The 23,583-nt window shown below is 40.5% G+C and overlaps 2 protein-coding genes across 3 annotated transcripts; both read right to left on the bottom strand.

Moving 5' to 3' along the window:
• Window position 1: 1 nt before the first annotated feature.
• Window positions 2–5,459, bottom strand: LOC104443501 (cellulose synthase-like protein D2). 2 transcript variants are annotated; one of them, XM_010056952.3, is made up of 4 exons: window positions 5,268–5,459; window positions 3,885–4,665; window positions 2,430–3,237; window positions 2–2,069 (listed from the first exon to the last, which is right to left on the bottom strand). In XM_010056952.3, the coding sequence occupies exons 2-4, from the start codon at window positions 4,613–4,615 to the stop codon at window positions 306–308; spliced, it is 3,303 nt and encodes a 1,100-aa protein (XP_010055254.2). In that variant the 5' UTR covers window positions 4,616–4,665; window positions 5,268–5,459; the 3' UTR covers window positions 2–305. The 2 variants fall into 2 exon arrangements, with proteins under 2 accessions (XP_010055254.2, XP_010055255.2); XM_010056953.3 differs by lacking the exon at window positions 5,268–5,459 and adding an exon at window positions 4,968–5,241.
• A 7,562-nt stretch (window positions 5,460–13,021) lies between these two features.
• Window positions 13,022–17,344, bottom strand: LOC104443502 (alpha/beta hydrolase domain-containing protein 17B). Its single transcript, XM_010056954.3, has 5 exons — window positions 16,398–17,344; window positions 15,481–15,517; window positions 14,644–14,880; window positions 14,470–14,517; window positions 13,022–13,744 (listed from the first exon to the last, which is right to left on the bottom strand). The coding sequence occupies exons 1-5, from the start codon at window positions 16,727–16,729 to the stop codon at window positions 13,193–13,195; spliced, it is 1,206 nt and encodes a 401-aa protein (XP_010055256.3). The 5' UTR covers window positions 16,730–17,344; the 3' UTR covers window positions 13,022–13,192.
• Window positions 17,345–23,583: the final 6,239 nt, after the last annotated feature.

Raw genomic sequence — 23,583 nt, forward strand, 5'->3', positions numbered from 1 at the left:
GTTTCTAAGAAAGATCTCGTTTATTGTCTGAATTGATATACAGAAAACTGATGTGTTGCAGGTAGCCAGGTATAACACCCTGTATACACAAAAAGAGGCCTATTTCTGTGGGTGGTTGATAAACTGTAAACGCTATAGTGTCCCTATAGCTTTGTAATGAATGAATGGAAGAATGTATGCTAGAAGTCAGCAAGAAAACTACTATAAACCACCCCTACACCTTGAGGACAAACGGCGATGATCACCCCGATCACATGCCAAGTCATGTCATCTTGTGTCTTCCCTGATCAACTGTGATGATACAACTACGGGAACTGAAATGATCCCCCGATTTGAGAGTTGTTCGATGGAGGATCGATGGCCACCCAAAGGAGAGAGATGGTAATCGCTAGGAGACCCGACCAGACATACACTATAGTCGGTGTTCTTCCTCGCCGTCCCATTAGTCCTTTCGCAAAAGGATATAGGTGGGTTAAGACCCAGATGCTGAAGAACACGCCGCCTATAAGTTGGCTCCACTGCGGGTTGGTGCTGTAGATGGTTCGGGAAAAGGCCACGGCGATTGCAATCAGATTGGTGAAGATGATTGTGACCGGCGGTATCATCAGGGCCGTCCATTTGAAGATATAGAGGTCTGCAAACTCGTCGTCAATGTCGTCACCAGCCGATTTTGAAGTCAGGGTGAAGGAAATCTCGATCCCTGCAATCACCTTCAGTAGCCCCTGTAACACAGCAGCAAGATGGGCGCTTGTGCCGCCAATCAACCAGAATTGCTCGTTTCTCCACCATTCTTCCAGTGTGACACCAGACCATTTTATCTCGAGAATTGCAAGAAGGCAGAGAGTCAGGGTGATTGCAAGCAGGTAAATTAGGAAGGATACACTGAGCGATTGCACAATGAACTTCCCAGAGAATAGAGAGAGCGCCGGGAGAAAGCAGTAGACAATAAGAAAGATGGAAGTGAAAGGGTAAATTCCAACGTTGAGGTAAGCAATCCTCTGAAGGAACTTCAGCCTGCCGCTGGCCATTATGGCATTGTTGCGAGAGAAGAATATCTCCACCGAGCCTGTCGCCCAGCGCAGGACTTGATGAAGCCGATCGGTGAGATTGATGGGTGCGGTCCCACGAAAAGCATCTCTCTTGGTCACGCAGTATACAGATCTCCATCCTCGATTGTGCATTCTATACCCTGTCACGACATCCTCTGTGACGGACCCGTAAATCCACCCTACTCGTTCCCCCCACTCAGTTTTATCTTCGTACCAGCATGAGATGGCACTTATTGCCTCTGCAACTGTTGACGCATCAAGAAGCCGTCGAAGAACAGTGAGAGCACCAGGAGGCCGTCCATTTTTCACGGATGGATGGTCGGCAAGGGGTCGGCCTTGGAACTCAGCTAAAGGTATGGAATCAATGAACATGTATGAGTTTCCGAACTTCTTAGGAATCAGTGCAGTGGTCATTTCTTCACTTTCAGGGTCTTCCATTACAAGCGAAGGGTTTTCTCTGGAAATTTCAGGGGCAGAAGCAACAGATGCAGCTTTCTTGCGACGGGCAAAGCAGCTACTGCAGCAATTACTGCTTTCTTTCATCCGAGGTGGGTCGAACCCATAAAGAGCAATCCTACGAAATAGACATCCAGTACCTACATAGACTGGGCCTTGAACGCCATCCAGAGCACGCATGTTCACATCAAAGAAAACCGTATTGTGGTTGGCATAGCGATCGGATGGGTCGATGCCTTCAAACCTCTGAGGAAACTGAACATAGCAAATTCTGTCCCCATCACGATCCATCATGAAGCATATACCTTCTCTCAGTGCTTTAGAGTTGTAGATGTAGTGGTCACAGTCAAGGTTAAGAATGAAGGGGCCGTTGGACATTATTGCCGAGGCTCGAACAAGAGCATTCATCGCCCCAGCCTTCTTGTTGTGGTCATAACCAGGTCGCTTTTCACGGGAAACATACACCAACAGTGGAAGACGAATGTCTACTTCAGTTAGATCCATAAACCTGGAATCAGCTTCTGTACCTTTAAGCGGTTCATCACTTGGCGGCTTCAACATCACCTGAATCAACGTAATCCATCTGATGAGCACATCTAGTTACGATTATATATCATAAGGGCCACCAAGAAGGTGTGTGTTTAAGTGATCCAGGTGTCAAAGCAACAGTTTCACATAAAGAAATACCCAAGTGACGGAATACAGTGGGCAAGTAATTCAACAAACGCGATGATGATCCAAGTGTTCACGAGAAAGCGAACCAGGACTAGCAAAGAATCAACAAAAACGTATATTTGCGTAAAAGTTTTCATTAAAACAACTTAAGCTAAAATGACTAAGCTAACCATGAACCCTCTAGAAATTTGAACTATCGAACACATGGAAAGAACGGCATAATAGTCAGAAAAAGCATCAGCTTTTTACCTGAATAATGCTAGCATGATCACCTCGGGAGTGTTCAGGCGCAGAAACTGTCCAAGTGCCAGGCCAATGGGTTCCATCAGCCATCCAAGTAGCTTTTGGGATCTTCACATTTTCCACCTCATCATCGAAATCAGCCTCTCTCTGTTTCTTCAAAGCTTTAATCTCCTCTCGAGTATTATAAGCCTCCGAACGTCGCCGAATAGAGTCAGAAAGACCATTTGTTCGAACTTTAAACTCATCATACTCTCGCTTAATCCTCCTGCGGTCTCTGACAAAGTCTGGCCGAACTTTGTTCTTGTATGGATCTCTCTTCAGATTAAAATAGGATTCGGGATTTCTTGGCTCTATATCATGCTTCCGGCAAAATGGTACCCACAAGTTGGCAAAACTAGCCGCTTCAGCCATGGCTTCAAACGTTAGTAGTGCTCCCCCATCGTCAGAAACATAGCAGGAAAGCTTCTCAACTGGATAATCGGCTGCCAAAATGGATAGAATGGTATTTGCAGTCACAAGTGGAGGTTCTTTCTCTGGATCTGCCGTAGAGACAAACATATCTATGCCTGGAAGATCAGACTTCCCAGTAGGATTGTGCTCATTAGGTGTTTCAAATTTCCTCTTCAGAACATCTAGGTCAGTAATGCGATTGATGGGACAGATCTTTGGAAGCTGGTCAAGTAGCCAAGAGAATGCGAACCAGATTTCACAAACCACCGACATTCCCCATAACCAGAGCGCATCCTCATTGGGGTGACTGACCCTCCATACCAAGAATAATCCAAGAACGGCCATTCTTGCAAGGATTAGGAGCCTAAAAGAGTACGGAGGATTGAAAATGTGTTAATTGGAAATTGACATGCTAAAGATAAGAACATGCTATATCTGTGGTGCGAAAGATGGATGATTAAAAAAAAATTCTCAGATGAAATATCCAACAAAGTTCACTGGGATCAATATTATGCTACAACAATAATACTCCTAAGCCACCCTGATCAATGTATGAATTATCATGGAAGCAGATGCACACATTCCTGGTTAACGCGTCCATAGGTGTTACAGGAATATCAAAGTTGTTACGGAGAACAACAGAAGCATTATCACAGGTATATCTCAAGAGAACAGGACGCATTTGATGTTCATTAACATACATCTTCATAAAGCCATCGGGAATTATAACTATTTGACCAGATTAATCTCGAATTAAGTTATCTGAAACACAAGCCATAAATCAATTTCTGATAGCCCTGATCCTGCCTTCAAAATTCTTCTCAAGTCTTTTTCAGAGTCAAACTAGCTAAGCCTTGCAGAGACAAGTATGCAATGGGGTATTATTACACAAGAAGATTTGAGATGATAGACAACATTAGGCAGCTAGTTTTCTCCTAAATTGCAGTATGCCTCAGCTGCATTTCGAATGTTCATGAACAAGGATTTCAAGGGGTTAGAAAATTGAATCACCTGTACGGACTAAGAATTGCAGCTGATATTGATAATTTGCGAGTAAGCGGCCTCCATTGCTTGTCTTTAAGATCACTGCGGTCGCCAAACCCATTAGAACTTCCGCCCTCGTCATCCTTTGGCCACATAGCATTTCCATATCCATAACTCCCCTTTGTTTCAAATAGCCACTGGTTTTGATCAAATTCATTGGTGGAACTCCTCTTGAGGGAAGCAGACTTCATTATGGACAACCTCCTCTCCATCTTTGACAACGCCTGCGATTTATCCAGTTTCATCACCTCTGCAATCTTCCCTTCGTAGGGCTCCTTACACCCGGGACAAATCCCGTCACTGGCCCTCGTCATATCCTTGTAACAATCCCGGCAAATTTTGAAGCCGCATTCGCAAGGGACCACATCATTGCCCCTCTCGTTGCTCATTACTCTGCCGTCGCACCCGGGCAACTCGCATTCTGACCCGTTCACGCCAGTCATCTGCGGATGGCTGGTTTCCGACTCGATCACCTTCTCCTTCAAGCTCGCGCGCGTGGCGAGGTTGTAGCCACCAGTGAACAGCGAGCTCGAGGCGTACTGATCCTCGACCCGCTCCTTGGAGGAGGGCAGCTTGGTCAATTCCATGGGCTGGTTATCGGGCGTGGATGGAACCTGGACTGTGTAGGTAGCGAAATCCGCGCTGCTGTACAAATCGCTGTCATCATTGTGGTGGCTATAGCGGCGATCAGAAGCCATTGCGTCAATGACTTCCTCTGTTCTATCGTGGGCGCGATAGACAGAGCAACCTGAAACTCCGTCAAGAAATTCGAAGGTTGAAAATTTATGTCGACATGAAGCAAGAAAGACTCGCAGATGAAAAGCTTTCAGATTTCTCTCTCCCTCTCACCCACTTGATTTCGCTATACATATAGGACGCATAAAACTATACAAAGAATGCATATATATGATAAGAACGCGGAAGTAGGAATTTTCCACAAAATCTCTCTCTTTCTCTCTCTGTGTGGACTGAAAGCAGAGCAAACAGGACTCGATCAACGAAGGAGCAAATCACAGAGAGAGGCAGAGAGAGTTTAGCTTAAAGTCGTACCTAAATACACCAACTCCTTTGGTTAACCAAAGGATCTCACCGCTTCAAACTCTCCATGCTTTCAAGCGCGTGTCGGACGTTTTCAAGCCTCTCTCTCTCTCTCTAAAACCTTACCGAGACGGAAGCGATCAGCGATCACGCATCACCGCCACCGGACCGAGTCCAACCCCCCTAGCAAACACCTACTCCCTCCCCCCTGGCACTGACATCATCGACCTCACCCAACGCGCCGATTACCTCATCCGTTTAACAGTTCAAAACGCAAGCCGAGCCTAAGTCGAAGGAGAATTCTCGACTTACATTCACAGAGGCAATGCAGCAGGCGTCGCCGGACAGGGGGAGAGAGAGAATTCTCGGGAGCTCGACGGCCGTCGGTCTCGCCGCGTGCGGCGGAGCTCGGCGGAGAGAGAATGCTTCGCGCAGGCGACTGGCGGCGGTGGGAAGGAAAGCGGGCGGTGGAGGAGGACGACGACGACGAAACGCCAGAGACTCCTTTTGCGAGAGTTTATACTGGAAAGCGTGCGCGTGGAAAGGCGCAAATCAGGGACTTCACCGAGGTCAATTTCGGGATTTCGGGAAAAGAAAAAGAGAGGGAGGAAGGGAAGAATTGGGACGCCGATACGGCTTACGCGGCGTCGGGGTAAGGATCCGGTGCGGGCGCGCTACGGTGCGCGCGCTGCAACCGGCTGACCACTATCACGAGATTGTGCATCTTCCGTGACTGGAGAAAGAAAAGACAGACAGACAGACATTCCAACATGCATATCATCTCTCAGAAAATCCCCAAAGTTAAATAACACGAATTTTCCCACATGAAATTAGATAAGGATGGCTGGAAATTGCCTGGGTTCGAGGCCCGATGCGCGGCTATTTAATCTTTCGAGATTCATATAGCTCGGACTTTATGTGGGATGATAAATTACAAAGGATTTTATTATTGTTAACTTTGTCTCAATAAATGGCAATGAAGAGCAATATTCTGTGATCTACTAGGATTCGAAATTATCCCAGTCATTGCCAAATGGAGGAAGATAAGAAGTTGTTACAATTGGAAAGCCCTCGCCAGAATTGGCTGGACATTCATCCTAAGAATCGAACGAAGGATGCTGGCCAAGGGCAATGTATTTAATGCCCTAATAAAACATGCTTTTTGAAACTAGCATCTGAAACTTCCAAATTCGACATTTTAATCGGACGGTCGATCTCCGATTTCATGCTCATGCTTAGCTGGCATTAATCGGGTTTCCCATTTTTCGCTTTTTTTTCTATTATCTTTTTCAACTCCTTTTGGCCGCGTGGGATTAATATAACCTGCGAGGGAAAGAAGACCGGGGAGGGAATGTGAGCTGTTCATTACCGGACATTACCATCCTCGGACGCCGAATCCTGCCGTTTCGTGTGCCCGAAAAGGCCCCCGCCTCTTCCCCGGATATTACCGATCGTGCCGTCCGACCCGGCTTGCCGCCTTTCGTTGTGGTTTTGGTCAATGAATGCGCTCGAACGGAACTGTCGAGGTGCGGCTCTTTTATGCGACTTCTTTAATCATGTCACATTTCATGTAACTTGAATGGATCAATTCCTCCTTAAAAGTACAATTGGCAATTCAAGGATCGAGTCAATTCCCTAATCGATAATGATCCGTTCATGTGATTTTGTGACTTGACCGTATATGCAGTACAAATCATGTTATAGAATTGCACTAAAAGTATACAAGACTACTACATGAGTGAGGGAGCTGAGAGGGAGTCACTTTTGTATTCTATATAATATAGTGGATCAGCCTATTTCGTGCTAACTCCATATCAATCCATTAAAAAATAAATCGTAACTCGAGAATTAAGCCTAATAAATGTGCAAATTTAATGAATCGTCCGATATTGAGAATTAGAGTATTTTATTCAGGCATATTCATCTTATTTAAAAAAATTAAATTTTCTCGACAAGTGGGTATCAAGCCTGAGAACAAAATTGCTTGTCTTTTCCCACCCAATTTGTGCTTCGGGCATGGTAAACATCGATAGGTCTAGCGGACCATTTTCGATAGACTGAAGGCTTGCACCCGTCATCTTTAGCTTACAAATCAATTCTTGAACCACTCAATCAAAAACCTAATGGATGGGCATAAATATATAAGTGATACAAACCAGATTTATCCTGACTTGCATCAAACTAAAAGAAGAAAATGAAGAGTAGCAGCACATCAGCAAGAACGAAAAGTTGGCTGGTGATGCAATTCCGGCAATTACCCTGGATGAAATTCGCAAGCTATAGTCAATGAAACGAGCGTCCCGTCCACACACACGTCTGAACGCAACATGCACGACAGGGTCCGCTAGATTCCTACTGGTTGCCGCTCCCAGAATCGCGATGCACATCATTTGTCTTCGGACTATTCATGGAGGTGCTATTCTTTAGGTGAATGATTTGAAAAATGGTCGTTCGTATCACCTCAAATAATTTATTAACGAAAAATATTTTTATTATCTATAATAATTTATTCCAAGTATTTTCACAAATGACGAAACTTCTTTTTGTCCGCTTATTTAAATAAGCGGTGGAAATGATCAATTTTTAACAAAATATTTTGTGGATCATTCAGTTGGTATGAAGTAAACGACGGCCTAAACGAGTGATTTGACCGAGGATTGTCCCATTAGTTGTCAGTGGAAATGCATGCAAAGTGAGGTGAGGATGATGACGGTGGACCTTGTCCACGCTGCTCGAGTCTTCTTATGGAAAATAAAATTAAAAAATAAAGGGAAATACCAAAGAGACAGGCGAATGGAGACAAAACCTATTTAGTTTGCATCAAAATCACGGGTCTTACAAAAATTATTCGGACTTAGATGGTGTAAGCGAGGTTAAACAAAACGGGCAATTATCTTCGATGTTTGTTATAAGAAAACTGGCCACGACCTTGTCCGATTGCGCGTAAAGTGCAGCAGAACCGATATAATCGAAACCCTCAGATTGGATTAGAGTAGGTAGGTTCGTCCATCAACATGTGCAATGATGAGTTTTCAAGATCTAGCTTTATTCTATTAGAGAATTGCGTTAAAAGTAATTGAATTATATTATTTGTGCCTTAAAATAATGGATTTTTTTTTTTTTTTTATGTTGCTAAATTTCAATGAGGGTTGTTAAGTGTAAAAGATGTGCAGGTAAAATTGACCGGTGACTTTTTTCCTTTGTTAAAATATAACATGTTGATAACTTATCAACATCTTTTTCTTTGAATCACCTACTTTTTTTATAGTTCGCAAATTAGAATTTTGTATTAACTTAATTGCTTTCATTTTGCGTAACTTATCAACACTTCTAGTTTATTAACTTCTATATGAAGTTACCAACCCAAATTAGAATGATTTTACCGACTTTCACAAGATTAAAATGCCAGTTAGTTTTGAGTTACTAACTCTCTTTTGAACAACTTAGCAATGTTTATTAATTCTATTTATTTACCAACTTTTCTATTACGTTATCAATTCTTATTTGCATTAATTAGTCGCCTCTTGCATTTACTAACTTTAATATCACAAACTTCAATTAAGGTAGTTCACCAAATTATTTCTTCTTAAATTATATATACTTTTGGATTACTAATTATCATTTGAATAAGGAAATGAAACGATAGGATCATCTAGGTAAATATGTAAAAAATCGAGACTTGAGCATCATGAGATTTCAAGAGAACTAAAAGCTATTGGTTATTATAAAACAATTTAATTCCATCATATGATTTAATTATATGTTAATAATGGTTTACAATGAACAACAACCCAAATTTAAATATTCCACTGGAATGAAGCCTTTCCCATGGTGCGGGGACAATTGAGGATATAAAGCATCGGGCAGCACTCGCACGAAGATTTCTACCAGAACAACCCGCTTTGCATTTTGACTTTGAATGCATGTGTTGGCTGGTCAGAAGATGTGTCTCCATTTGACAAGGTGACAAAATGCCTAACTCAGCCAAATCCGAACGCAGTTTCGACGTGGAAAGAGCCCCCCCTTGGCCTGCTCCTTGGAGCTTTAATTGAGTTGGCCGACGTTGACAATAAAAATTGCATATAATTTACAATCAATGGGCAAAATTATCTAATTTTAGGTCTTTAGTTACTTTTTTTTTTTAATCTAAGAATAAGTGAAGGCTTAATTAAAGATACGGAACTTTAGTTACAATTTGCCATTCGTAACATCATTTTCTTTGGTGGGATAATCATTTCGCATCTAATAACCAAAAGCATGCATCAAGTTATTTATTTGAGAATCATAGCTTTTAGAGAGGAAAGTTAAATATTCCTCTGTTGAGTTCGAATATTCACTATAACTCTATATTACCATCACGACTTCTGCTAACCATTTTCACGCAAACTCCCATTTGAAATTTCTAATGACCAAGAACCATTTAAAACATTCATAATATCTCTCTTGGATGCTACATAAAATAAGCATTGTATAACGACTTATACTTAGCATATCTTGATGCTCTAGGCACACAAGTTTTTGCAAAAGTTGGGTACCCGAAGTTCTTGGTCCTACATGAACGGAAATGCTCTCTTTCCGCAGGAACATAAGGATCAAAAGTAAGACCGATTGGTCACTTTTGCGCACCGAATTTGACCACGAACCAAATTAAAAGCAAGACTTTAATCAATTACGTGTAATTACTTTTGCCTCGGCGTTAATTATTGGCCTCGTATACTTTTCATAAGCCATCTTTGGGTCACTGACAAAACGACTGCTAATCATGGGTTCACGAGAAAGAAAGGATCATTAGCATAAATATGTAGTTCCCACTTCGTGCTTTTTCAAAAAGTCAACGTACAAATCTCCCTAGCTGCCATGATGTTTCCCTCATGCTCCTAGAAAGGCCCGTTTGTTTTGAAAATCGCTACTAAACAAAAGCTGAAAAGCAGAAGTCTATCTGGACATAAATCCAGCGATTCCACCTATTTTATCATGTACAGACATCTGAGAAAAGATATGGTCGATATTTGTATTGAATATATAATAAATCAAATACGTCATACCGAAAGGCAGATGAAGGTGGAGACAAGCATTTGATAATAATAATAATAATAATAATAATAATAATAATAATAATTTGTGGAGACATTTATATAATATTAAGTATAAAGCTATCCCTTGTAAGCTTGCGTTTAATGACTGTTTCTTCGCCAGCTTGGAACATGCACATCTCCGGAGTTTCTTCGACGACAATTGTCATGCCGTCAGCCATGAGAAACTAAGTTTCTGTTGGCCAAGTCAATTAAATTTGCCCATCTAATTAATAATATTGACTTTGTCTAGAATAACAACGATGTTTTTGTTGGAATATTGAAAAAATTCCAAACTTTCTATGCAAATTGCAAAAACATTGCATTTCCACGTCATGCAGCTGCCCTACCACAATTTATTTGTGCCGGCACGGCTTGAAAACACATAGTACGAGTGCTTATTTAAGATTGCGCAAGACCTAGCTACGGGCACAATAACCCAAGTTATATGAAATCAACATTCAACATTACTCGCTTTGGTCATGGCTCATTCGTGCTTGTACAACCTCTAGAGGCGGGTTTCGGATTTAAGGTGAAATCGAGAGTTAATTATTGGCACGATACCTCGTGTATCTAATTTGTCATCGTTCTTGGAATCCTCAAGCCGCGTACATGATTCAGATGGTACTAGCCTACTAGGTAGGGGCGGATGGTCCGAGCGAATCGTGGGAATGCGAGCTAACGTTCGCACGTGCGAAAAGTGCCCATGTGGGGGTGAGGGGGATGGGGCCCAGTCTTAGAAGCGCGTGGGGCCCACAGCCCACCAGAAGCCCCCTTTTTCAACGGTCGATTGGTTGGGTTGCGGGGGCGTCTGTTTTGGAATTTGTGTGTTTTGGGTTGGGGGGGTGGCGTGAGAGTTGGAGACGGCGGTGATTGCTGAATGAATGAAAACACGGGGGGGGTATGCAGCTCCAAAAGTTCTCCCGGATATTCCCTCCCCCCCCTAAAATGCTTATTATAGCTATGATCACGTCTGATCTGACTCCTTTGCCCTTCTGGATTCGGATCATTTACGGAGGAGGAGCATTAATATATATATATTTATATATATATATATATTTATTTATTTATTAATATCCAAGAACCGTTGCAGTACAACCAAGAACTACGACATAAACCCTGCAGGACGCTAGACAGGGAATCACTACCACAACGCCGCACTTAAAATCACTAATAAACTACGTAGTATGCAAACCACCGCACTTAAGACCACTAATAAACTACGCAATATGCAAACTCGGGGGTTCAAACTCTCGCCCTTCCATAAAGAGGATCTGAGCGCATACCAACGTAGCCACCGAATGGGGTGGTGGAGGAGCATTATATTCTCTTTCAAAAAAATCAAAATTCCTCTCTAACACATTTCGTCATGAAATCTTGTTATAAAGTATCATAATATGCCAACAACACTTAAAATGTCTCGGTGAACGGCTTCGATCAATTTGCTTGTGACCGAGTATGCTGAAAAGTTATTCCTTAAAGCAGTTACCTCGTGTGGTAATAACACGTGAAGAAACAAATCGATCAAAATTAATTGATCACAAAAATCAATCAAAAGAGCGGTTAGAATGCAGCCAACATGTGGGCACTGTAAATGATGCATTGAATCACATCAATTGTGCAACCGGCACATGATATACTCTCTTCGAACTAGATTCTGAACGATTATTCGAGTAGATTTCCAATCCATAAATTACTTTTGAGTTTTCCATTAGTTTGTAAGATTTTGTCCAGGATTATCTTAGAGCTTATTTGGTTCAACTTATCTTGCTACGGTTGTGAAAAAGAATGTTGTGACTTTTATAAGGTGTTTGGCAAGCTCCTCACAATACAGCTGCTCATGGCAACGTGTTGGAAGCTGGCTCACCCAGCTTCGTAGTGTTGCGAATTTAAAGCATGCATAATCAAACACATGTTAATAGCAAATCCAGGATGTGCATTCTGCTCTATGAATTAAGTCATCACAACCTTTTCTCAGCAAATTAGGTGATTTTTTCTTCTTCTTTTTTAACTTAATCGAATCAGTTAAGTCAAAACTATTGTAGTTGTCAAACTAATCCTTGAAATTACATCATCTTGTATGCTGTGGAGTCCACGAGTGATGAGACCCCGAAGTAATACACTGATCTGCAAAGGCCCAGCACAGAGAAGGCAAGTGGGCTTTGCAATCTGCAGATTAGGAAGGAGCTTATGGTTTTAGTTAGGGGTCAGCTTTGGATTTAGCCCTTTCAGATTTATGGTTAAAAGTTAGGTAAATGATACATCTAGTCATGAACTTGACTTAATATGCAATATAATCCATAAATTTTAAATTTATTCAATAGGATCCCTATGTTTTAGCCCAACATGCAATGTTGTATCTAAAATTTTAAAATGCTCAATGCTGTTAGAGAAATTGAATTAATAGAATGATAATATTAAACATTTTCATACGATCGAGAGACTAAACTAAATATGTATAAAAAATTTGAATATTAAATAAATTAAAGGTTTAAAGATAGACTAAACTGAATATGTATAAAAATTTGGCAATATTAAATAAATTAAAAGTTTAAAGACCATATTGAATAAATTTGAAGTTCAAATACCAAATTGTATATTAAGACAAAGTTCATGAATCATTTATGTTATTATCCTTTTTCAAAATTCAGACTGAATATGTTGATCATCAGCTTAACCGCTCGCTCAGGGAAAGATGGTCGGTTCTATGATGTGGGGATACACGATCTTGAGCTTATTCCACCTCAATAACTAACCTTGGGGAATGCTTTAGGTGCATTTTATACTCGATGTGTAAAATGGTTTGGTGGTTACGACTTATACGGCCGCCTAGCGCGGCAATTCGAGCCCATTTGGCGACTGAATTTCAAAGTACGATGACCGCGATTTGAGTTCATCTGAGAATCTCTCTCACCCCGCTATGCAATTCTAGTAACTTCAATCCCCAGCACGGTGCGGCCAGCTGAAAATCATAGGTATTAGAACAGGAACAAAAGGGTAAAGATTAGAATAATTCATTGCATAAATTCTTGAATCGCTTCGCTTGATATGCCAGTATCGAATAAAGCATGGAAACATTCTTTGGCCCCTTCTAAAAGAGTGACTACTCCAGAGGATCAGACAGTTGTTAGCCAGTTGAGGAAAGTCTATACAAGCACAGAATCACTATACCTCCCTACTTCTGTTATCGTTCACCTCGCCGCCTCTTCCGCCACAGCAGCAGCAGCAGCACACCCAGCTCAAACACTTGACACAGCTCGGTCTCGGACAGCTCGGCCGTGGACAGCTCGGCTGTGGACAGCTCAGCCTTGGACAGCTCGGCCTCGGACATCTTAAGCATTTGGGTTTACAAAAGCATTTGAAGCAGCTGGGTCTCCAACATCGGGTGCACTTGGGCTGGCACGAACATTTTGCGCAGCTAGGTAGTGAGCATTCTGCGCACTTGGGACGCTGGAATTTGATTCTGCAGCACTTGGTAGATGTGGATGTAGAAGACCGCCTCGGTAGGTGGAGAGTCTGTCGAATCTTTTTTAGGCGGATTTCTGTGGTAATGCTCTCCATTTCGTGGACGAACCTACACAAATGGCGGATGTAATCGGTATAAAGCTCCAAGTTGCAGTGCCCACCTCCTTTGATCCACAGAGGGTCGAATGGTTCCCTCGACATTTTCCACAGTCCGTGGCCGTGCAACCAATTCACGACGTCATCGTCCGTGCCCTGCAAATATTGCAGAATACACTTTCAATACCATTGCAAATTTATTGATTATCAAATTACAAACAGTACTTTTTATGCATATCTACTCTTTTAAATTTCAAAACCAACAAGGTGCACATTTATAAATAAATTTAGGCTCTTGACATCGAATAAGTTGAATTACTCTTGCGGGTTGTGAAAGTTTTCAGAATCATCCACTGTCACATCGAACCAAGCACAGGAAAGCAAGGCAATTGTTAAGTTAATTGTTAAGCCCGCTGAATCAAAAAAGACAAGAAGTGGATATGGAACTGCAGGGCAGTCCTCTCATTGCTTTCAATTTTGTGAAGAACAGAGTCTCGCCATATGCATTTATCCCGAATATGTAGCGAACATTCCCACTTCTATAACAGATTATGGTAATCTAAGTGAAAATCAAACATAGTATAAAACAAATTAACCAAGTAATACCCATCACTCGACAAGCTCAGAAGCCCAAGTTAAAAAAGGAACCTTAAATCCAACCACTCATGCACCAGGAAGAAGGTGAACTAGCTAACTGGGTACAATAATGGAATACAACTCATGTTTTTATTTCAAGACACACCAAAGAAAAAAACACAGCAATTGTTTGAAGCTTCATAGATGAAAATAATAAAAAAAAGAGAAGATTTTGATTCACACATGGTAAACTGCTTACGTAAATGGATCTAGCTTTCCACTGTTTGAAGATGCAAAGAACTTACATGTATTACTAACACCGGGCACTTCACCTTCCGAATTTTGTTAATGTTCTGCATGGGTACCCAACAGTTAATGGCTTGTTCGACAGAGTCAATGCCAATAAAGAGATGGTCATAAGAACGCTCTTATAATTGTGTTACGTCAACTAACAGCAGAATTGCATCAGGGCAATTAACCTTGTATATGTCACAGCAGAAAGAGAACTTCACATGGCAGAGCACACGAAGGCCAGAGAGGATGGCACTATGCAAGACAACCCCTCTTAACCTCGGCAACTTTGCTGCTAAGTGCAGTGTTGGTCCACTTCCAACAGACTGGCCGTACAGAATCAAATTTTCCTGGCTGACCCCATATTCGGTCTCGAGACAATTATAAACCGCCTCTATATCTGTATATGTATTGGATTCGCTGGGCTGAAATTCATGATGAGTAAAAACATAAGTAACTATCTACAAAATCCAACCAAAATAAAAAACGTATAAATATGCTTTATTAAGTAATTAATCTCGAGTTTTCTAGGTAAGCCCCGAATTTTGGGGAACTAATCATATCATCATATGCTTGTGAGGAATTTGCACTAATTAAAAGCAGCAACAGAGTCATGGAGTTTAACTTTCTCGTAACTCATTTCCTCTTGCAGAAACTAATCTGCCTTCCCTTCATTTAATGTCAGAATTAGATATGTATATGACGATTGATTTTGCTTATTATTCACAAAGTCGAGCAATCTACCAAATCTCAGTATAACCAAGTTCGACACCTCTCATAGAATTGATCTTTTGCAGCTTGTAGAAACTTAGTGGGTAAATACAACAAGGAATTGCAATCACCACTTATTTTGTGAACCTTGAAATAAAAATCCCTGGTACTCTGTCTTATCCAGTAACCTCCAACATGAGAACAGCACAAACAGCAACAGAGCACTCATAATTTTGCTACGGCGCTTGGGTAAGAGCTACAGCTAAACAATCAGATATTAACGGCAAATAGTCAATAAGTAGGTGATCGCATACCTTACCAGTAGACGCTCCATAACCAGAATAATCGTATCTGCATGAAAGAAAATCAATACGAGACAATTGATCACTACTCACAATCCAAACTCGGAAATAATTCAAGTCTTCCAACAGAAGAGCTCGCATGAAAAAACAAAAAGATTCCTTTCTACAAACCAAGCTGGCCTGCAAGCAGTAAAAAAAGAAAAGTTCATCGACATGCCTAATACGGGATCAAGAATTTAGCATGTCATACATCGAACAAAACATTTAAAAGTTTTTTTTTTTTTTTTTTCAGGCAGCTACTCTATGATACCTCTTTTATTAGCTTCCCCGGAGCAGATTAACCTATTAAGCATGGAAGAGACATTTCATGAGAGAGCCCACAAGTTTCGACAGAGGTCAAGACTCGAGCGAAAACAGTAAACCATGTCATGTACCCAAAGAAAAAAGGGAAGAACAAAGAACAAAGAGAAATAGCTTTGCTGCACTGAAGACACTGAATTTAAAAACCCAAAAAGGAAACTTTTCTTGGTGAAATCTTAAAAAAATAAAGGAAGAACACGAAAAAGACTAGTAAGAAAGAACTCATGAGCTGCTCCAAAAGTCGACTTTACTTTCTCTCTCTCCTCTCTCCCTCTCTCTCTCTCCTCTCTCTTTTTTTCCTTTTCCATTCAAAAGTCTCTCTTGAAAATTACTTTCTTGAACCTAAAATTTACTCAAACCCACATGAAACTGGAAAAAGGAGAACCGACACCAATGAACTTACAGATCTGAAACTGCAAGAAAAGGACCAGACTTTGAGAAACTACAAGAAAAAAGTAACCCAGATACCACAATAATCCCTGAAGTTACAGACACGGCAAAATCAATTTCTCCAAGAAAACTAAAAGCTGAGAAAAAAAAAACAAAAACAAAGGTAAAAAATCACGAACCCCATGACGTTGACCCTGAGATTGACCTTGAGCTGCACGAAGAGATCATAGAGCTGCCCCAAATCAGCCGCATTGCCATGCGAGTACAGCAACGTCAGCCTCGCGTACGGGTTCCTCAGGTAGAAGGCAACGATCTTGTTCCCGCGCCGGGTGTCGACCAACAGCACGTCGAGCGAGTCGTCGTCAGCGCTAGCTATGGGGGCCACCGCCGCCGCCGACGAGGCCGAGACGGCGGTGAGCCTCCCGTCATCACGCTTCTTGATCCGGTACGTCGGCGGCGACGGCGGGAAGAAGGCGAACTTGGCCGCCAGCTGAGACACCACGCACCCCATTCGAATACGCACTCGCCGCCACCCAGAGGAGGAAACAGAGGCTCTGAGGAGACCCAGAAGCCGTCATTGAGAAAGGCGCGAGCTTGAGTGCATGTGTGAGCTCTCGGGCCGGCTGGACAGCGACAGGGAGTAGGGTTTTCGCGGAGGGGCCGCGTTGTCCGAGCTTAGATTTGTCGGGACCGTGAGGGGTCTGGTCTGAACAGTGACCTTTGGGGGAGGGAAGGCCGTCAGCTGTAGAAGACGCAGCAGGCGAGTGAAAACGAAGGAGAGAGGCTCTAGACAGGGAGTGTGACTCTGCACTGTTTCGAGCGTGGGACAGCTGAAATCTTAGAGAGAGAGAGGGTGAGGAAAACACAGGTCAGTGAGGTCAGGGACAAGTAGCGCCTTAACTTTCATTTCACACTTCACAGCAACTGAGGTCACAGATGTGCATGACTTCATTGCGTGTCAGGTGGGCACAGAGAGCGTAGCGCAGGATGGAAAAATGGAGAGAAACTGCAGAAATCGTCTCCCTCCCTCTCTCTCTCTCTCTCTCTCTCCCCCTCCCCTGCAAAAAAACACAATTTTTTCCTTCTGGCCGTTCTGAGGAGTGCTTGTCCTTTTCACTTGGACCAAAAGGAATCGCATCATTCTTCCTACAGCAAAGTAATAAATCGAATGAAATGTACTGCGCTGTAAAAAGAGTAGCACCAAGCACAGTCATATCAACATAGAGATAGAAAGTAATATTAGCTTTAGGATCAATATCCCAAATATACCAGCGAAAAAGTTATTGTAAATTAATTTTTTAACTATATAAAATCTTAAATTTATATATTTATGATAAATTTATTCAAAATTAATTTTTGATCATAAAACTCTGAATAAGTACACTCATTCTACCATTCATCAGTTTTTGTCAAATTTAAATGTTTAATTTGCCGACCTAAATGACACATGCCGATATGACAATGTGACAAGCCCTCATGAAAATTCATAAAGTAAATTTCATGAAAAATCCTAAATTGATATATGTGATAAGTTTAATGATATTTTTGTAATAAACAGAATATCTATGATGAATTTGAAATTCTTTGCGATATTGACTCTATAAATTTTTACATGGACTTGTCACATCACCATAATATGTCACACGTCAACAAATTTAATAATAAAATTTGACGAAAATTCATAAAAGATAAATTTATTATGAATATATTAATTTAGAATTTTTATGATTAAAAATTTAATTTAAATAAATTTATAATAAATGCATCGGAATTTTTAGGTTATTAATTTTTTAACGTTATAAAGTTCTATGCTTAAATCTGAGGAAAAAGACAGTACGAGATGGTAAAATATGGGATCGAACTTTTGAGTGCACGCTCATGGGTTCTTCAAGGTTGATTGAACTTGCTCTTGCTTTTACGACAGGTGTTGGGCGGGCAGAGAGTGGGGGGCATCATCTGCACGATTTGCAAGGAGAGAGGGAGGATTTTAATTTTAATTTTTTTTTTAATTATTGAAGATAATCGTCAACTTCGATTGCGATTTAGGAGGTGATCTTTTGGGAAATTGTTCGAGATCTTGTCATCTTCCCAGGCACTCTCCACTAACCTATCGGCGTTCTCCATAATAATTACAAAAACATCAAAAAACCTTAAGAGACATCATCATTCAAAAGCTGGCTCATGCGAGGATTAGATGATGGGATTATGGGAACAGACACTATTCGAGATAAGACAAGTCAAATCTCGTCATCATATTGTGCAGAGAAAATTTCTTGGTGCATTTTTCTTTACGCATGTGGTCTGGTGAGTCATTTAACCGAAAGTTATAACCCCTTTTTATCTGTCAATTTGAGGGATTTTTGCTTTTTCCTCTTTTTCTTCTTTTTTTGGGTGACGAGCTGCACAATTTGAGTAGCTAACAAGTATCATACCCAATAAGATCAAATGAGCCGGCATGTGTCGTGATATGTGATTCTCCCATGCTTGCATTCATTGTGGGCGGAGCTTTGGGTGATCAGGCGAAGAGTAAGTGATGCAAAAGAAAATAATATAATTAGTCCGTGAAAGTGGTATCACTATGGTTGGTGTTAAAACTTTTAAGATAGAAAAATTATTATGAAGTTTTGAAAGCAGAATTGGCCTCACGAGTACAAATTGATCGAGAGTCAATGCCGTTCTCTTCATGAAGTCATAATAGGCCAAGTATAAGTTGTTATGTCTAAAGTATTTTGTCGTCACGCTTAATGGACTATATATTCGAGTTAAATTAGGTGTCATTTGTTGTATTGTTCTTAGAAACAACTATAGAAAAGAAAGCTGGCCTAGTGAGACTAGCTCACCAAGCGCCGCACAGCCTATTTCGCAACCAAGGAACTGTCAGCTCATGGCATAAGAAATTAGAGTATGATCCCTCTAATGATGAGTAGAACACATGTAAGTGTGCAACAGACTTAATTAAGGAGAGTTAATGGAAAAGAAAATTGCGTATGAAATTTATAGCGATTCAGTTTAGATCAAGCTTATGTCTATTTTCCTACGCTGACAGTATAATAGTTGGATTTCACTATATGATTAACAAGAGATTATAACTTTGAATGCAAATACTTCATAGTAAATCACACTATTTCATTAAGTCACCCTTTTAGTACTTCTTTCATGATCACAAATATTTAAGCTCACGAGAGACAAGTATATGATCAAAATTCGCTCAAATTTTAAAATTTTAAAATTCTAGATTCTACATTTTGTCTCTTACTTTTTTTTTTGTTAGTCATATTCTATGCCTATTCTACACTCACTCTCAGACTTTTGTCATGCCTCTTGTAGGGCGTGGGAGTCGAAACCCACTCCTGAAACTTACTCGTCCTCACCCCATCCCCCCCTGAAAATGTGGGGATTTGAACCCCTCACCTCCCCCTTCCATGTTAAAAGGGTGGCCACTGGGGTGAATCCTAGTGGTTCATTTTGTCTCTTACTTGCTCAATGGTCATTGATCTCCTTTAATACTCCTTCACTTTCAAACTAGCCGTTGCAGAGTCTATAAATGATCATCTTCCAATCTACCGATTTGGCAGATCTATATCAAGAATATTAGGTAGCCGTTGGGTAATAGAAATATAATCCCAAATTGATTCTGATCGCTCATACAAATAGAATCTTGGTTTCCATAATTAGAACTTCCCATTTTAGAAAGTTTCCGTCTTTAGGATCCAATTGCCAATCAAATAGATTGAGTTAATCAAATCTATCTCGGTATGAAATCCAAACGAGATCATAAGTCATTATGCGTTTTGGGCTTATGTCATGTTTTATCAAGTTGTTTCGTCTTGAACTTGCTTCGTTCTGAATCTGCTATGTTCTAAACTTGTCACATTCTAGATCATGTTTCATACTTGTGTTGTTCTGGACATATCACATTCTGAATCCATCACATTCTGGACCTTGTCACATTTTGGACTTATGTCTCATTTTGTATATAAAATTTGAGTGTATTCCATCCGAAAAGACTTTACAATTTACATTTAAGTTTGAACATATTCATCCTTAGATTATACTTATGAACACATTTAACTTTAAGATCTAGACACAGTCTAAATATATTCATCCAGTTTTCTAACTTTTTCATATATAATCTTTCACAATATCCTTTACACGTTCTATATTTGCATAGTCTGTTACTTAATTATCAAACACATCAGGAGCCTTCAATTTATTTTGTCATCTTCAAAACATCATAAGAGATTTCCCTAACACCATTTAATAAACGAGCTAGAATCGGAACAAACATGTGATCTTCCTGGTCTTACAAGCGCGGAAAGTGAATTGCCGAGGCACAATGTGCTCAAACAAAGTATGGCTCTCAATCAACTTTTAGAATGACAATGGGGATATAGGAAAGAACCGATTCCTCACTAAACAATCAAAATGTTCTTGGATCAATAGAAAAATCTCAAGATGGGTTTACTGTCACGTTTTCAAAAAGGAAGAAACATCTGTTGACTTTCCAAAGTCAAGAAAAGCTTAATAGGCAAATAGGATGCTACCAAAAGGTGTAGTTGGTGAAAAATGCCACACTTATCAAGGAAAGCACAAGTGATTGAAAATGCCCGAACAACTGTGATCAAAAGAAGCTACCAATGAGTGGCCTATTTTGTTAGGAGAGTGTTGCCATTCAATGTGTGATCCAAAGCAATGCATTCATGATTAGGAAATGCATAGAAGCAATAGAATAGACCGTAACAAGAGTGTTGTGAAATTGAGTAGGGAAGAATGTTACAATTCATGATTCTCTAGTACTTGTGTACGCTTGTGGGTGGAATATGAGTTATCGAGTGAAGAGTGAGTGATACGGAAAGAATTAGTACAACTGATTTATGGGTATTGGTATTAGGATGGTTGGTGCTAGAAATTTTAGAATATAAATATTATATCTCTATAGTGCTCTAAAAACAAGGTTGGCCTCCCGTGTACAAATTGAGACGAAGCTGATGCCACTTCTTGATGAGCCATGGAAGGTTGAAATCAATTGTTGTACTTAAAATATTCCGCTGTCCCGCTTGATGAACTAGTAACATGAGCTAAACTGAGCATGGTACAATCTGACATAGGTTTGTAATTCATCGTATGGTTCATAGAAACAACTGTAGAAGGAAGGCTAGCCTGATATTATTGATTTACCAATCATTGCACAAGCTATTTCGCAGCCAAGAAATTGCCAACTTGTGACACATGACAAGTGATTTCTTTTGCAAGCTCCTGCTCGACTACAAAGGTTCTCTTGAGCTGCCTAGGCTCAACCTCTCCATGGTTAAGTTATAATCTTTCCGTTGTGTCACGAGCTTGTTCGGACAAAAAAGGTTTAACACTTGTATTTAAGCATGAACACCCATCAATCAAATTCAACAAGTATAACAGGCAAACTATACTTTGACTGTCATCTTGAATCCTAACATAATCTCGAATTCTCAATTATGCTTGTAAGAAGTCACTTCTCGTAAATACTTCATCTTCAAGGTCTATGACTCGCCACATCCAAATATTGCCGAGCATTTGATTAGATATAAACACCATATAAACACCGTAAAAATGAAATATACTTTCATTTTTTCTCAAATATTTGGACTTACTGAAAAATCTTTTTTGACCATGGTTGAGCGATTTGATGCTTGCTTCGATCAAACTTTTAACTGATAATCTTGACGAATAGGTTTAATATCATGAAAAACTTCAAACTAATTTTTTAATTACAAAAAAATCTCAAACTTGTACGCTTTTGATAAAATCACCTCACATTAGCACGCTTGTTTCAAATTTATCATTTATTAGTTTCCATTAAATTTTATTATCAAATTACTGAATTGGATAATATGCGACATTTAATTTCTATATCGATTTGAGATTTTACTCTTCGTTTGTTATAATTTTATGTTTTTTTAGATTAATTAAATTTAACGAATGATATATTGTCACAATCGTACCAGTTTCGATTTTTGGCGATCCCAAAATTAATTTGAAATAATTTTTTTTTTTTTGTTGTAAAAAAAAAAGTAACTTGGAGTAAATTTATCCTTTATAATAAAAAATTATTTTTGATAATATCAATTTAAGATTTTTTTTTGTAGTGTTGAGCTTAATGATTATCTATTTAGAGTTTTCTCGATGGTCAGGGTTAAAAAAAAAAAAAAATCAAATTAGCGAGATGATGATCTTCCCACCCTCTGCGGTGGGCCTCAGTTACCGGGAGGGCGTGTCAAGTCACTGAGTCTCCATGATGCGTGTTACCCCGTCAGGTCAATCATTTTGATTCGGTCTGTTGACTTTCGCCACTCAGTCGCGGGGCCCGTCCGCCATCCATCCGCCGGATAGGGACGCCTCGCCTGATTGATTTGTCCATCCGACGGCCCTCGCGGCCCCGCTCGAATGTAAAGCTTTGGCATGTGAAATAACCTCGTTGTACAAGACGGCATATGTAACAATTTTAAGGGGGAGCAGATGAATGAATGCGGACGATTTACTTCTGGCAGTCTGTCTTTTCAAGAAGAAATTTTTTACGCGACGAGGACATCGTGATAGTTGCGTTCTAACGCCCCTAGACAACGAATATGGGTCCGAGCGTTATGGATTTTGCGGTTGTATTTGTATCTATCTCTATTTTAATGGGTCGATCGTGTCACACGTCACAATCATATAATTTTTTTTTTTTTTATAATCGAGGATCCATCGAAATCTGTCATTGTCGGCTTACGCCGATTTGGGGTCCACAATCATATAATGTTCACAACATGTAAAACACCTTTTTTGCTTAATTGTGGGGGTGTGATGACGGCCATCTAGGCAAGGTTACTGTAGAAAAGTGTCTGAATTACGTGTCTGGAGCATGACCAAGAGGCATGGATTGGAATGGTTCTTCCTAAGATACTATGATGTTAACCCCCTCCTTGTTCTAATTTTTCTTTTCTTTTTTCTTTTTTTGGAGAGAGAGAGAGAGAGAGAATGTGAGATTATTCCGGATCCTCGTGCATGCAACATTTATTAATCAGTCAAAGTACGTGTCGCCACGATTTAAGGTGTATAAACAAAGGCAAGCTTCCACAGGGGATCTTGATGCAGCCCCCAGCTCGAGGTGCAAATCGACCAATCTGTTCATTAATTAAAGTATTAAAAGACTGCCCCTTCCTCGATACACTCCTTGCCCCCGCGATGCATCTATAAATAAAAACAACCCGCGCAGTCCGTTAACAGTACGACGCATCCCCCCCGACTATTTTTTAAAACTCCCGAACCGTCACTTCGCGAGGCGCGGTGGGGAAAGCGCACATGATCTTCCCCTCGCGCAAGAAACAAACACCAAAAAGAAGAGACAAG

Source organism: Eucalyptus grandis, chromosome 5 (assembly GCF_016545825.1).
Source record: "Eucalyptus grandis isolate ANBG69807.140 chromosome 5, ASM1654582v1, whole genome shotgun sequence".
NCBI classification, from domain to species: Eukaryota; Viridiplantae; Streptophyta; class Magnoliopsida; order Myrtales; family Myrtaceae; genus Eucalyptus; species Eucalyptus grandis.